Here is a 17,711-nt window from a genome sequence, read left to right as displayed (position 1 = left end):
GGACCACCATGGGAAACCTGGAAGCACTGGATGGTCGGATCTCGTGAGGCTGGATCGTGGATGCGCAATGCTGAGGAATCTTATACTAGGATGAAGCAACCATTCAGTGCTTCCAGGTTCTCTATGATGGTCTAGCTTCTAATGACTCATAAATTCACCTAATAAATTACTACATTCTTTACAAAACCTTTCTCTGATTATAGATGTTTATTTTGTATTTGTTGAACAGAAACTAGACAAATATACTATTAGAGAATTATCAGTCATAAGAGATTTGATCAGTTTAAAAATACGGATTGTTTTGAAGATTATAAGTATCAGATTAGGATTATCACTTCGGTAAATTCATAAGTTTTTCTCTAAATGACTGAGATTAGTTAATCGTTCAGTTGATGAAAGTAAAACACAATTTATACTATTTGGATAATAATCTAATTTTTATTTCCAATGTTTCTAACAAGTCTAGATATTCACTTGATGTTTATTTGTATCTTCCCATTGTTACTAAGGACTGCAATTCATCAGTCTCTTATTGGCATATGTGCATTTTGTGCGGACTCTATTCGAGACTCGTTAGCTGAATGTACCTTAATGTAACTTAGTGTTCACTGAGATGCAATGGCATCCAGCTGACGAGTTCTAAATCGGATGAAACGCGTGTCCTGGATTCCACTGCTAGACACTATCCATCTTTGCTTGTAAGTCCATACATCTTTATTGTTAAATTAATTATGATAACATGTTCAAATCATTCAGTTGAATGAAAACAATAAACTATTACTATACATTGTTCTGTCGTATGGATAACATATTCTACTGAAAACAAAACGGATAAATACAATTTTACCAAGCTAGACGTTTAGAAAACATTATATCTACGTAATTACATAATTTGACAACATATTATGCAAAATGGTATAACTTAGGGAATAATAAAAATAGTATAACTCCTTGTCTACTGAGCAGACATTGTACATAAAATCTACCTATTCCCATAACAAATTTAATATTCTTTAGGATTTTTAAAACCATATTTATTTCATGTATATTACCTAATGCTCTAGTAATAAATGATGGCGGTAGATGGATTATTTAATTGTAATTTCTTTCCAATTTTCTATTCATTAGGTAAACTATCATTATTTAATTCAGTATAAATGTTTATTGTTATTAAACTGAGAAATTGCATATAATGATTACTAATTTAAGGAAAGTTGATTTTCTACCGAAATTTCTATTGTAGAGTCGATACTATTAGACAAACCTGAGGAAAATTCAAGTTAATTAGAATCTTATGAAAGCAAAAAAAACAACTTTGAGGGTATTTAATGCTATAGCAACATTATTTCGATAGTGTAATAAGATGAAGATTATCAGAACTATGTGATATATTAGCGCAATACATTTCGAACAATCTGAACATTCATATATATAAACATAAAAGATCAACTAGACTAGAAATAGAGGGTAGGAGAACACAAGGACAATAGAGAAAATAATGGAAAATCACTCTGGATAATAAGCTAATAGTACCAGGGTAGGTTTAAGGTGAGAACGAACTGTTTTTGAATACACATAAGGGGTTTGAATTTTCATATGGCTAAGGCTTCAATAAACCTTAGTATATACTCCCTCTTACACTTTTGTACATCACCACAAAAGCCGAGTTCAGACCAATTTTCTAACTTATTTCAATTACGTGTTTGGCAACAGAGGATAATGGATGTTTATCCTCTACTCTTATTGGGTCATTTGATTCTATTTGTTTCTGCAACATGTTTACATGTTCACATACACTAATTTTGAGATCATGATTACTCCTCCCTATGTGTGTATGACCATACACACATTTGAATTGGTAAACACAGTGTGATGTAACCCAATCGTTTACATGTCTTTTAAGTTTTCGATGAAGCATGAACCTTGTTCTTTCCTTGATAACCACCTTTGCTGAGTAATACATCTTTATTATTTCGATTACAGATTAGATAATATCATTCGATTTTTACAGCGTTTGAAAACTGAGCTTTGTATTTTTTCGAACTCTGATAGCTACGTATGATGAATGAAATATAAATATATTGTAACTTTCATTTGTTCAATTTTTAAAGTCATTTTAATAATATATATCATTAACTTTGTTAAACAATCACCTTGATAACCGTTATTATATAAATCTCAACAATGTTTGAAATAAGAAGGTGGTAAGAAGCGGCGACTACAGTTTATTAACGGATAGCGCAGACGACAAAGTTATAAGCACATCGAGCGAATTTGAAGCGGAGAGGCGAGTATGTGTATGGTCAAATCAAATAAGGCGCAACGAGGCAAGAAAAAGGCTAATAACGGGGTTCGAGTACATATATACATGGGAAAGAGAATGACTCATCGAACGGTATTTAAGATATTGACTTTTTAGCTAGAGAGAAACATGTACTTAGGATGTTACGTGTGATTAAGAGTGCACGTTTATACAGACAATATGGTGATCATAATAGTACAAAGAAAAATGCGAATGGTTACTGTTTAAATAACACTGTCTTTTGAGTAAGTTAATAAAAAGGCCTAACCAAATTTAACCATGATCGAAACCGATTGTAGGAGAGTTGCTATAGCATGAATACAGATCACTTGGTTTTATCCAGTATTATGAATGTGTGTAATTGAATAAAATTTCAACACACCTTTTCCTTCGAGAATATTTTCGAAAACGTCACGTGACAATTTCTTCCTACCCATGACATTTTGATGAAGGGTATAAAAACATCTTTATGCTTGATCTATTTAAACATCAAATGCATGATTACTGAATTAGAGATGTTTTAGACTATTTTATTTGAAAAACCACGTGAATAAACTAGTGATTGATAAAAGCAAATTTATCATTATTAATGCTTTTTGGCTTTTAGAGATTATTATGTTTTCGTAATTTGCAGCATGAACTGATCTTAGTCGGGAAACCATTAAATAATCAACCACACTTGACATCTATCCCGTTTTAGAGTAATATTTCTCAATAGTCCACATCTACAACAACACAGAGGTCCGATCCATGACCTCTTAACGAGTGCTTAGCTCATGAACGACCGATCTGTATTCTAGCTGTTTATGTGTTTAACTTCAATTCAGTTAAATAATGCCTATTTAACGTTCTAAAGGCTAAGCGCTCCTTGCGAGATTTGAAGGTCTTGGGTCCCGCCTCTGATGGGGTCGTGAATGTGCACTGATAAGAAGTCCGATACTTGAACAAGACAGCTACTCAGTTAATCGTTTAAGTTTGTGACTAAGCGATCAGCAAGTCCATTTTGTATGAAATTGAAACTACAAAATTCAGTTATCAGGGTAGTAGTGACAAAATTTATTTTTCGAGTTATTACTCAATGGTGAAGATTCTAAATTCTATTAGTCATTTTGAGCTATAAAAAATTCATTATTTAATATATCTACTGAGCATAGAAGATATGTATTGATTTTATTTTCCGATTTAGTATGGTTTCTGTACGTTAGAATTGACATTGTATCTTTTTTTTAAGGTAGAATATATTCTAATTTAAGAAGATAGAAAAATACTGACATAGAAATACCAATGAATATAAATTCAGAAGAGATTAAAAATGTTCCATGGTTTAAAGAGTTATAGATTAAGATCTTATGTAAACAAAATACAGTGGGTACTTTGATTTACTTGTAAATGTTCAAGTGAAACTATATTTCGTAGAAAAAAGCCAATGCGTTGTTACCGTCTAATGATTCTTTATTTTTAAATCATTAAACTAATCGACTTTATAATGTTCTATTGCAATGGTTTTTTACTGAATTGATCAACTATATGTGTTCATCCTGGAACAATATATTTGGTTAAGCTCATTCTGATCAATTACTATATATGATCACGATATAAATTACTTGAACTTTGAGTAGACAAATTATTATTTTTGGCTGCCACACAATGTGAATCATAACCCAGTTCATAAACTTTAATCATCAACTGAGTTTTTTATTCTAAATAAGGTCAATTTCATTAAAATTACAATGCGACCCCAAATGTCCATCGAAATGAATTGTACTAACCATTAAGGAAAGAAAATTGAAACACATTTTGATCTAATGCATAATACTCTAAAATGTCATGTTGATGGGTTTTAGACTGAAAAAAAAAACAGAAACTACATGTGCTTCTATTTAAATAAACCTAAATCCACAATTTTTTCTTTTATTGAAACTTTGTTATTTCTTTTCATATTTAATTGAATCAGAAAATGTAGATTATTTTAAAATTTTTTAACTAAGACAATATTATTTCGAAAACATTCCTCATCTGCTTGATTTAATGGTTGAATTCATGAGTCGATTGAAGCTAGATCACCCTAGAAATCCTACTGGCATCGGATAGTCATCTCATTCTAGTATGAGACTCCTCATTAGTGCACATTCACGACGCGAGATTCGAACCCTGGACCTTTGGTCTCATTCACGAACAATTAACCTCTAGACCGCTGTGCCGTAATCCAAAATATTGATAACTAAAGATCGATAAGAAAATCAATATTATCATTCGACTTCATATTATTAAAGTATTTAATGTTTAAACATTTAAGATGTGAATCTATGATGAAATGCAAGGTTACTTCATTTGATAGCGAATGAGAGATGATATTTCAAAATTAAGTGACTTGTTGTTCACTCTAATGATCAGATTTGATTTAAATCACTTTAATATATTCCTTTGTTGTATATCAGGTTAATATAGAAAAAGCAATCATAACTTCACTATACATGTTATGAACATCTTACTTTAAGGAACAGACTTTGAAATAGTAATACTTTATGCTAGAATTTACCAAAATAGAAAATTTTACTGAATAATAAGTGTTTATTAAACACTGTTTCTGGATCTAGGTAAGAATTAGTATCATTATTACTTCATATGAAGAGAGTGTATGATCCGCAAACCATTTGAATACCAAGACAATTATCCCGCTTGACAGGACAAATTCACCTGACCATATATTTACTTGATTTGATGGGGGATACCTTTTATTAGGTCGGTTGAGTTAAATAATTAGTAACAATATTATTATTATTTCCACTTTAAGAAATTCAACTACAATTTACTTCATTTCACTTCACTACTTATATTCCAATAAACCACTACACTATTCAATAATCATAATAACGTTATTATCAGAAGAGGTTTTGTGTAGAATTTAGTAATTTCAACAATTGAAATCATGAGTCAATTGATTGGTTGAATTTAGACATTAACACCGTTGGATGCCGGCCGGCTCGGTGGTCTAATGGTTAAGCGCTCATGCGCGAGATTGATAGATCCTAGATTCTACTCTCGCGGGAGGGGGCGGGATCGTGAATGCACACTGCTGAAGAGTCCCATACTAGAGCGAAACGTTCATCTAGTGCTTCCAGGTTTTCCATGGTGATCTAGCTTCAATTGACTATATAATAACATTAATTTCTAAGAATATATTCTTATTTTATAATAGAAATGTCTATACATGAATACAAATAACTGCTTATATTTTTCTGTGCTACTAAACAAAATAAAATAAAATTCACTGTTTATTTTATTCAAACAAAATGATTGTCTGAAATAAAAAAAGGATTATGGTAGGGTAATGTCGAAAAATAAAAGAAAGAAAATTTTAAAAAAAACAATAATTCATTTTGTTGTTCTTTCTTAATTCAAATTAATCGTCAATTGAATTTTATTCGATGACAAAATAAATTCAATTTAATGATGAGTTATTTTGTTTTCCAGGATACTGTTTTTTTTGTATCCAACGGATTTTTAAAAAAAATTAAAAAAATAAACAATAAATGTTTCCAGAACATTAATTTCTTCAATATACAAAAGTAATCTTTGTTCAAAAAAAAATATGTTCCTTTTCATTTGTAACAATTTGGATAGATTGTTTATATAAAGGTTTAACTAGACCATAAATTTTTAAAAAAAAATATAACATCAGTATTATTTATTATTTTGTTATTAAGTTTAGAAGCTAACAAACTAACTGATCTTTTTGTAATTCATCATAACTAAGAAATCTTTTACAATAACAAATATATTAGAATAAAACTTACAGGTATATATATTATTGTACAATTTGGGTTTATTAGAGATAATAGACTGAGGTTTTTTTTCAAATCGTTAGAAGGTAGACTATTGGGGAAAATATACGATTCAATCAAAATGTGTTCTTAGCAGAATAACAGACTATTTAATATAATTTTTGATCAGATTGTAGTCTGTTAACGTAAGAATGAATAGATGAATTTAAAAAGAAATGACGAAGGAACTGGAATAATGTATTAGCAATGACTGAGAGAAAGATTAAGCGGTGAGAATATAGTCTGAAAACTCGGAATGAAAAAGTGTGTTTGAAGGAATACTGAAACAAAATACCTAAAGGAATGTAAACAGTGAATAAATCTATTCTAGTGACTGATTCTCAGTCATGTCACTCAATGTCTCCAACCTATGATTGTAGTTAACATGAGAACCCTAACCAAGTAGTCAGAGATTACTTACATAGTTCAAACCAGTAGTCGATAATTTTATGAACCTTTAATTTGGCCGCCTCAAAGTGTCATCCAACAAAATCCTATATAAGCTAACAAAGATACAAGTATCTGCATAATATAATGCTTAAGTTCTATGGTGATTCTGTTCTATACTGAACAGCCTATTGATTTGTTATTTGTAATATTTCAGTAGTATAAAATTTTATAGGTAAGATAAATCACTCTGAAATAATTTGCCTTAAGTTCATATTCTTAATAAACCTTTAATCTCACAAAATGTGTACATATTTTTTAATGAGTTTGGTTTATATCATACAAAGTACTGCTTTTAAATTGTAAGACAGCAATATGATGATAATTATGTTGTGTCCAACCATGAAAGAGATAGTATTTTATAAAAAAGAAATAATTACCTAAGAGAATTCATCAAAACAATTTTAGTATGTTATATAATTTAGACCACCATGGAAAACCCGGAAGCACTGGACGGCCGTTTCGTCTTATTGTAGGACTCCTCAGCAGTGCGCATCCACGACCCAGCCTCGCGCTTAACCACTGGACTTGGGTGTCCCAAAATAGGACGAAACGGTCGTCCAATGCTTCCAGGTTTTTCATGGTGGTCTAGCTTCAACTAACTCATGATCTCAAATCTTGAAATTAATACAATCTCAACAAAACCCCTTCTGATATTATATAAGTATGGAGCATTTTATATAAAATTAATTCATCCTTAAATATCATTCAAAAGTTAATTATCTAATGAAAAATGTCCAATTACTTAATGCATTTTTATTCAATAACAGTTAGTACTATGGTACAAATTGCGTGAAGTCAGTCTACTATGCATGATAATCGGTACGTTGTAATATGTAGTAGTATGTTTGTGTGTCATGTCTTACCATTTGTTTTGATAACGTCATTGTAAAATTGAAACCACATAGCATATAAATTTATTAACTAAATGATAATAATAAACTTGAAAAATGCACTTCCATACGTGAAGAAAAATAACGAAATCAGACATACCTGTTCACAGTCTGTAGGTAATTGACATATTCTGAATACACAAGTAAAAAATACTAAAGTCATATTACCCAGGCGAAAAGCTTGAAATAATTCTGTTTGCAAATGCCCATTCAATAAACCAATACTTGAAAATTTGGCAGTTAATAACGGTTTCTTATGTAAACATCTGAAATATGAGTATTGTAAAACATTGTAAATTATTTGGTTTTATTGTGAAATATCTGTTTGTACTTTATCGTTCTCCACTACGCTTGTTCTTGAACGTTTACAGAATTTAACTTAATAGAATTGAATTATATGGTCAATCATAAATGAAAATAAATCATTTTTAAATACCATTCAATGATTAGTAGTTAGGTTTATATTCTTAATATGTCGTAGATAACTGTGATTTAACAGCTCTACTAATAATACATGCAGTAATCGATTATTAAAGTAACGAATGTATTTTAAGTATTTGAGATCATACTGTATCAAATATGAAGCTAAGTTTTAAATATAACTTATAGAACACTATACTTTTTAAGCTCGCTTTTAATTATTACTTATCATTGACATTTTATAGGAGCGAAGAGACAAAATATTGATTGATATACATTAAAAAAACTAACATCTATTTAAAATGTGACCTGATGGCAGATTTATTTAATGAACTATAAATAAAAATGAAATGAGATTCTAAGAATATTGCTTTAAGTCATTTAGGGTACACATATGACCTCATTAGTGTAAGTGGGTATAAATGACATCAGTAAGCACAAAGTCAAGGTCAGAAGTGGTTTCCTGTTAATTATTTCTGGTATTTCGTTACATTTAAGGTATGTATCAGCAGCTAACCTCAATTGAATTCCATTAATGGGAGTCACTATAGTTTAGAAACATTAACTCGGCTTATTAAGCAATATACAGTGAAGCATTTATATACTAATCGGTTTAATAAGCTGTTTATGTAAGATAACCAATGATTAATCTATGTAGAAAAATGGACGTCCCAATAAATTATCAGAAGTATGAAAAGATTCTTCTTTCTGAAAATCTACTTTTCTAATTGCTGCGATACATTCAGAGCTTAATTCGTTTAAGCTACCATAACATACTTTTATTGTAAATAAGCTAGCGTATTTAAAAAACGATATACCATTCCACGAACGATTTCAACAGTATTCCAAATCCAACAAGATTTTGTACCAACCAATAAATGAACTTTGCTTCACAATAACTTGTCAATCATTCAGACGTTTTTCTAAGAGACAAGGTCTAAAAGGTGAGTGAATAAATATTTACACACAAAAAATTTAAATTTAGTCTATGGAATAGACGTTGTTGGGAGAAAGACATCGGGTGGTATAAATCTAGGTTTCATCCTACTTATGCTCTCAGAACCTAATTTTATATTCAAAAACATTGCCATGAACCTCATTGGAACACGGCTCAGTCCCAGTGAGTATTGAATTCCTCAATGTTTTAGATAGACTTTACAGGACTGTCAGCTAAAATAAAACCTTGATCATGACCGATATTCTGTTGTTTATAACCACCTCATATTAAAACAATGCCCTAAACCTCTCATCCCTTACATTTCAATAATCATTAAAGATTAAATGAATACGGCTTTGATTACCCTTCAATAAAAAATCAGTATAAAATACAATTTATTACATACAATCAAGTACAGTTATTGTTTATCATAATCTTACAGTATGAATCTTAAAAAGAAATTAAAATAAAATGATTACCTGTGATCAATAAGCAAAGTGCCTATATCACTTGAGAAATAATCAGAATGTAGAGATCGATTGTTACCATAACAATATTCAGCAGCAATATGTTTATATGATCCTTGAATAATAATTAAATAAAGAAAAATAAAGAGAATTTGATATCATATTTCTTAAAAAAGAAACAAAAAGAATTTTTGTTTGTCAAATTATGTTGTCAATCCTGTAATTCATACTTTGATTATTTCTGTTAAAGTATTAATTATGTAAAAAAAACAAAAACAATATTAAGTGGAGATTGTTTGTGACACTTTTGTTAAACCCTCTTATTAAATTATTATTACTTATTGAAGCATAGTAACTTAAGGTTAGAATGAAACGAAAATCTTTTATTGTTTAAAACCAATGAAAATCTTTTTGAGATGGTGGAGAAGATTTGTAGTTCAGGTGAATGATTTTGATGGACTTTCGTTCTCTGAGCTGGATGGTTTGGTCGTGGAGCTTTCATAGTTCTTCTGAACGACATCATCATCACATACAATTTATTTTGTAGATGATGTTTGTTTTGTCTTTCTTTGTTATTTCATTCTTGGTTTGCATAGGATTGATTGTAGTGATTTTGTCGGTTTGTGTGCCACACCTATCCCGTTGGTTTTCAGCAGTTTCGTCGCAGTTTCTGATATGCCTTTTATGTATGGTAGGGTGATCCTTTTGTTGATTTCTGTGCTGATGATGTCGTTCAGAATAACGATAAAAGCTCCACGACCAAACCATCCAGCTCAAAGAAAAAAAACTCCATCAAAATCTTTTTGTTTAAATGGTCGTTTACAATGATAATGTTGCTTAGAATTTGTTTATAAGTGAAATTAATTTATTATATAGAATAGATGGATTGTAGCTAATAATGTAATCTTCAACTAGATGTACCTACATCTTAATGTAGATTTTTATGCAAGTATTTAACTTTATTACTTTTCATTTCAAATGTTGAATGTACTGTCAACTAAGTGATCGAATCTAGATGGTTAACAATGTTCAAATTAATATCATATTCATATTGTTATTATTTATGCTAATTTTAATAATCACACGAAATTTATTCTACTTGAAATGCTGATTTAATCTTGTTCTAATAGACGTCAAATTGTTTACGTACGTTTAAATTATTGAAAGAATAGTATATATAGAGAGTTGTTAAGGGAAATAAATATTTCAGACCTATTTTATAGTTGAAATAAATTGTAAAGGAAATGATATACATTGTTTGACTAATTGAAAATGTAAGTCCATTAATGTTATGAATTTAATCAAAGTATAACTACAATGTAGTCTATAATAATCATTCATACTTTATAGAATAATTAAACAAGCTCGTAGAATGTGCAAGAAATAAATGTCAAAGAAACTTTCTTATAACTATTAGAATAAATTCATATGATTTAATGTACTTTTTGTTATTCATTTGGACTTTCTCTATCTATCGGCGGAATCATAGATGATTTTAGTCCAAAAATCAAATCGAAATATTCACTACATGAACATTTGTCAAAATCTAAATGAATAATTGAACAGAAATTAGGCGCCAATTATTTAGAAGTCGTTATATGTAAATATATAGGAATTACATTTAAATCATCTCAATAGTCCAACATTTTCCCCATTAAAATTTTACGAACTTTTTGTTATAATCAACCTTCATGAAAAAGTGATACATTTAAATCGTTAACAAATACTCTAACACTTGAATGCAAGTTTTATCACCAATTGTCATTTAAAAGCAAAGTGAATTATTATTAGTTAACTGTATGCTTAAAGACATGTGCTAGGTGAAATGTTAGGAATATTTAGATTTTAACCGTTCGGATTATACAAATGTACGTCATTTAAATAAAAACTGAATTTTAAAGTTTAATACGTTTAAAAAGAACTATGGATCTGATTTAATACATAGATGCGATTCAATACATCAATACATTAATGCGAATTTCAAAACTATATATATAACAATTAGAAGTACACCGAATAATACTGTTTGTTGGTTTATAAATGAGGCGAGGTATCACCCCTGGTGTTATATTGTAGTTTCGTTAAATGAGAGATCAACATGATTTTTATGTATAAAGTATCAACTAACAACTCAATGTTGTTCACAGTGACATCTGATAGTCAAGAATAGAAAGAGGTTTTGGCTGTCATGAGTATGTCCTATTAGAAGTCTCCAAACTAGGATGAAGTAGATGTTTAGGTCACTGTGGTTTTCTGTGCTTCTCCAAATAAAATTGATCGCTGAAGAAGACTAGCTGAACAACAAACATAACTGAAAATATCTCAATAAATATAAAATTATTCAGTTCATATTCCTAAATAAAAATTTCAATAAAACACGAATATACATTTTTCGTTTATCAAAATATAGTCTGATTGATTAATTCATCATTTCTGTTTGACCTACACTTTAGATAATGATTTAATTATAGGTAATTAAATATAAAAGAAAACATATGTCTCATAGCACTTGCCTGAGGGATTACGTAGTAAGGCATCCAAGCGTATATGTGAACCGACAAAAGCTGACAGAATTTCTTTATTTCTTTCATTCAATATACGCAAACTTATTTGAGGATGAGTTGGTGTGTTTGCTAGATTCATAGTACCAAATGTTTGTGGATTCCCACTGTATGGAATTCAAATAAAAGTAACTTAAATGTAAAAGGTCTATTTTGAATATTATATAATATTACAAGTGAAGTGAATAAAATTTCCGTTATAAAACTATCACTGTTGAGTAATAAGGATTTAAGGATAAACTTAAATGATAAATGTGTGTATTTGAAAAGAGATAAAACATTGAGTTACAAAATGATACAAATACACAAAGCATAAGGACTTCTATACTTTATAGGTAATGAACTACACAGTGTTAATAATTCATAATACTGACTTCGATAGAAATTACTAAATACTTTGTTTAAAGACATCATGTAGATCTGTGTATTTGTGCTGATATATATATATATATATATATATATATATATATATATTTCATAATGGATAATGTATACATTCCAATAACGAATAGAATTATTTTGTTAGTAAATCATATTATAATGTATATTAATTTGAGGATATCTTGAATAGTTTAACCTTCATTTTGCGCTAATTGTCGTTAATCACGAAATCGTATCTGGAATCTGAAGTGAATTGATGCACTACGTGAAACTCGAATCAATTCCATTGATTATCAAAAACGACGACGAACTATATGGGTCGTGTTCTCTTAATTTTCTTTTTTAAAAAATCAATCATTAGAGTTATTGTATTTTTTATTTTTTCATGACAGTCAAGAATATCAGGCCAGAAAAACTCTTGATGTGTTGATATAAGCCTTTAATCGTTAAATAGTGGTATTTGTAACCAATCAGTAGTCTGCGTGAAGTAGTTTTCATACCGCTTCTAGATGAATTTTCTTCTAATAAGTGATAACTTGGTTTCGTAACTGTATACAAATAATTTGTCAGTGACAGAATCATAAACTTAGTTTAGAATTACGTTTTTTTATGTAAAGGTTAATATTTTTAATCGACATTTCATGCCGTTTTAAGGGAGGTGAAACCGAATCTGAGATATAATGACTGAAAGTTACCTAAACAAGCCATCGGACTTCTACTTTTAACCACGGAGTGAAAATGATAGCTTAAAAGCTAATGATTTTCTAGGGCAGATTTTAAGGTAGGGAGATTTGAAAAACTCGAAGAACAGTACTTTTGAATTACAAATATTTTCTAAAGCAACTTTAAAAATCTTGAAATCCCCAATCATGTAAAGATCAAATTTGATATCAGTGTAATACTTGAATTTATACTATTCAGCACTTGATGAACATAAGCTGAAGATAAATAAAGACGCCTCTGACACAACTACGAATTTTGTCATTAGCTATCATTTGAAAGGCTGCCATTAAGTCACTACAGTTATCTAAGTACTTCAGTAATATCTCGAAAATAATTATGATGAACCAGCACACGGTAAATCGGGTGAAAATTTGCAATTTTTTTTTCGCGTTGTTTATATCGGTATTCTCCACAGAAGAAACATTTCATAACCAAGTAATGATGGTATTATGCAAAGTGGTGACTGGAGGTAGTTAACAGGAAACCCTGGAACTAGATTGCATGTTTATTGGTACTCGCCAGCAAGATGTACCTGTGATCTTGTGGAAACTAATGCTCCCCGGTGAATTCAATCTCGTGCCATGTAGCTTCACAATCCCAAATAGCATGAGACCTAGGTCGAAGGTTTCCTGTCGACTACTTCTGACTGCCACCTTACATGTGAACTCGATTTCGAGTCACTTATACTAGTGGTCACATTACAACTTGTTCGATAGAATTAGACTGATAATAAGAGAGAATTAATATGAATGACATTTACCACTTCTCTGCAATCAATCAATTGTACAAAATTTATCATGTTAATAGAGTTTCAATTTAGCAGAGCTCATTTTCGATTACTGATTCAAATACATCAATATTATGTAAGGCATTGATTATTAAAGCAATTAAACATAAATAATAAAGCTTTCAGATAAATTAGATGAGATCGTTCTTTTGACAAATAACTTTACGAATCAAGCTGTCTTTTCTCTTTACCCGATAAAGATCAGTTGCGACTAAATACATAGATAAATGCTTAAAACTTGTAAAATTTTGTTGTAATTTTCGTTGGATTCATGTCATGTACATTTAAGGGCTCATATAATAGAAACCATTAATGATAAAATATTTTCATAGAGATTTTTCAGTCACTTACTCACTAATTTTATTCATTGGCCTATTAGGTATTCGTGAGATGCATTTGATAGGAATAATTTTATCTCTGCTAGGAGTACGTATTGAAGTATTTACAAGAACTTCTAAAATTCCTTCATATTGTACGGTATCATGCTGTCAAAACAATAAGAATTATTTACTTTAAATAAATAATTATGAAAAAAACTTTAGAATTTCAAACAATCTGAATAGCTTCATGACATGTATTGTACACAGTATTTAGAACATCAGGTAAATTAGTCAACTCTTCTTAATTATATTAATTCACTTCAGCGTGTCGTAGATTTTTATTAAATATGAACACACTTCTCACGTATTGTGCATGATAAATAAAAATATACTAACAGTTCATCATTACAACAGTAAGTATTTTTCTGAAACGAATGTATTGCCTATTTGTCAGGTTTGTTCTTTTCTGTAGTCGTGTCATGTACAGTCTTTTGTTTGATTATCAAGAAACAATTGAAAGACTATAATTAATTTGACATTTCTATAGTATAAACAACCTTAAAGTCAATTTGTGGATCTGTTGAATGGTTATAGTCGATTAAGTGTTCAAGTATAGAACTCCTAACTGCTTTCCTTTCACCCTTATAGAACCAGGCTGGGATATGTTCTCGTATCCGAGTTGAAAGCGAGCGCTGGCTACGGCCAATGTACAGTTAGGAGTTCTATACTTGAACACCTAATCGACTATAACCATTTCTATAGTACACGTTATTTATATAGAGACTATAGAGAAGTTAATCCCTGTGGATTTTTACAAAGTAAATCTTCTATTCCAAAGTTACTTAAATAACCTATGCTTAGCAGTATTGTTTATTGAGTACTTCATATTAAACAATCTAACTGTTTATAGTTTCTTACAGTTTGGATTAGTGTGAAGTTCTTATATATAACTTGGTTTCATTTCAGAATATTCACTCTCATAGATTAATTGATATAGAATGAAGCTAATTGTTTAGAGGTTACCTAATAAATGTTGTAAGAAAAATAATCCGATTTACGTTTTAATCAAATTTCGAGTGATTAAGATAGAAATATGTGAGATTAGATGGTGGTTGAAGGTAGTCGACAAGAAACTCTGGACCCGGGTTTCGTGCTACCTGGCACTCATCAGCAAGGTGTACCTGTAATCCTCAGGAAACTGGTGCTCCCTGACGGATTCGATCCCGTGTCACCCAGCTTCACAGTCAGAGACGTTACCACTGAGCGACCGACCTCCTGTAGGACTGAGATGTAATCACAATTGATTGATCACTGTATGGTGATCGATGTCATGTGTCAAGTCCTTATTTAGTGCAGATTGAATGTTATCGACCATTTTTCATCTAGAAAATATATGGAAAACTTGAAAATGTGCTCATTTTTAACGAAGTAACCAATATCCTAGTAACTATAAACCATCCTATAGACAAATCCACATTTTATGTGTTAATAAATTCAACACTTAGTATAAAATATTTTTCTTATAAACAAAAATAATGTCAAATAAATTATCATTATATATCTTAAAGTTGAAAGAAAGAAAACAACAACAACAACAACCTAGAAACTCTTATAATTATATTTAAATTTGACAAATAAATTATAATTATTACTGTAATTGTAGTTGGTTTATGGTCTGTTTGTATGTTGGTATATATATATATATAATTGTGTGTGCGTGTGTGTACGATTTTGTATCAAAGTGTTCATTGATACCTTTTTTATTCTATTTTAAGTGATAGTGGTAATTCAATGAAATGAAACCCTTTATTTTAAAGTCATAAAAATTTCACTTTATATAATCGTTAATTATATCTGATTTAATGTTTATTTCTTAAATAAATATATGATTATATTTCAATCACTGTGTTTATATTAATAAAACAAAAAAGGAGATTTGATGAAGAAAAAAAGTAACTCAGATTAGATAGTATATAAAGATTGAATAAGATCTTGTGTTATTTCTTATACAGAACTAAGATGATTGTTTTATTTTTACCAATTTAAAACAAGTATCAAAAAATATTCGACACTTAAGGCATGATAGCCTAGTTTAAGATAGTATTATAGTGTATGCTATTGATATTGACAGATATAAGTAGTATGTATCATCAATTGAAAGTGAAATACTTAGAGGCAAATGGTTAAGAAGATTAAAAAAAGAAGTAAACAAGAACGAACCGACAAAATCACTACAATCAATCCTATGCAAACCAAAGAATGAAATAACAAAAGAAGACAAATCAAACATTATCGACAAAATAAACTGTGCGAACTGCGAAAAACACTACATCGGACAAAGCGGACGCCCTCTTCACCTTCGCCTACACGAACATCAATTAGCAGTCAAACGCCATATTTCCTTACTTATATCACTATACGTGGACAACTACGGACACTCATCCGATTGGAAAAATGTGGAAATCTTAGACAGAGGAAACTCCAAAAACACCAGAGAATTTTTAGAAGCCTGGCACTCAGGTCAACCAGCAATCAACAAGCATATTGATATCAATCCAAGTTACCAACCAATCAGGAAAATCATGCACAAATATAGGAACGAAAGTCAAACCAATGGGAGACAACCAAAACAAAGAAGTAAACAATGACAAATTTAAGGTCAATAAGAACCATCCAACGTCGAGGTGTACAGAACAAGCTGTGAAACGCATATGGAGAAATTCGAACACTTCACTTCTGAAGCTTGTGCTGATGATGTCGGTCAGAAGAACGATGAAAGCTCCACGACCGAGCCACCCAGCTCAGAGAACAAAACTCCATCAAGAACGAGAACAAAGAATGATTGGTGTAGAAATGAAAGAACAATAAAGTTTTAGACAGTTGATGGATATATTGCAAACTAAGTATTTACTGTATGGCTCTCAGATTTTACTAAGACGTTTTTGTGATTTTGTGTTGAAATACATTTGATTGTCCCCACTTGTGTTCTTGTTCATTACATTTGATGTTGCTTCTACAGTATCACACAAATTAGAGCTACAGATGATTTTATGTATTGAATTTTACTATTTCACTTCATTACGAATATATAAAATAGTATTTTATCTCTGTAACTTTGAAGCAATACAAAGAGTAGTCTCCTGACGTCAATTGTATATAAATAACGAATTCTATAGAGTGGACCAGAATGAGAACAGGCGAACAGTGACAAGAATAAAGGAAGATTGTCGAATATTAAAAATCCTTTAGTGTGTATAATGCTAGTCACCGAATTCCGGTGGTACTCATTTGAATGAAGATTTTACATCCAATTACATGAGTAGTGAATACTATGCACTTACAAAATAAAAAGTTAGTTTACACTAGTATATACAAGTTTCGTTTATGATGTTTTTCCTTGATCGAAAATCTTGGTAAACGATTGTATCTTCGTACATATAAACTAGACATTATAATTCCCTTACTCTCTTTTCAGTTCCTGCAGTGTTTATATCTGCCTTCTTTCTCAATCCATACATATCTTTAAATAAGGACTTTCGTCTAAATTTGAACGAATATTTTCACAATATTTGGGCGCCGAGTTATTAGGAGACACTAAAGTCACATCTTTATCAATCCACATGAATTTCTTATCACTACCTTAAAAACA

The 17,711-nt window shown here is 30.2% G+C and overlaps 1 protein-coding gene across 1 annotated transcript in view; it reads right to left on the bottom strand.

Annotated features, from left to right (window-relative positions):
* MS3_00010468 (uncharacterized protein) overlaps positions 1 to 17,711 on the bottom strand; it is a gene marked incomplete at both ends in the record, with an annotated part of 52,392 nt that overhangs the window by 6,387 nt on the left and 28,294 nt on the right. The window contains 4 exons of the mRNA XM_051218829.1: positions 7,567 to 7,732; positions 9,303 to 9,405; positions 11,804 to 11,958; positions 14,094 to 14,227. Coding sequence (XP_051072239.1) covers positions 7,567 to 7,732; positions 9,303 to 9,405; positions 11,804 to 11,958; positions 14,094 to 14,227 — 558 coding nt within the window. The remainder of the gene's footprint in view (positions 1 to 7,566; positions 7,733 to 9,302; positions 9,406 to 11,803; positions 11,959 to 14,093; positions 14,228 to 17,711) is intronic.

Source organism: Schistosoma haematobium, chromosome ZW (assembly GCF_000699445.3).
Source record: "Schistosoma haematobium chromosome ZW, whole genome shotgun sequence".
NCBI classification, from domain to species: Eukaryota; Metazoa; Platyhelminthes; class Trematoda; order Strigeidida; family Schistosomatidae; genus Schistosoma; species Schistosoma haematobium.
This window is presented reverse-complemented; position numbering and strand designations above follow the sequence as displayed.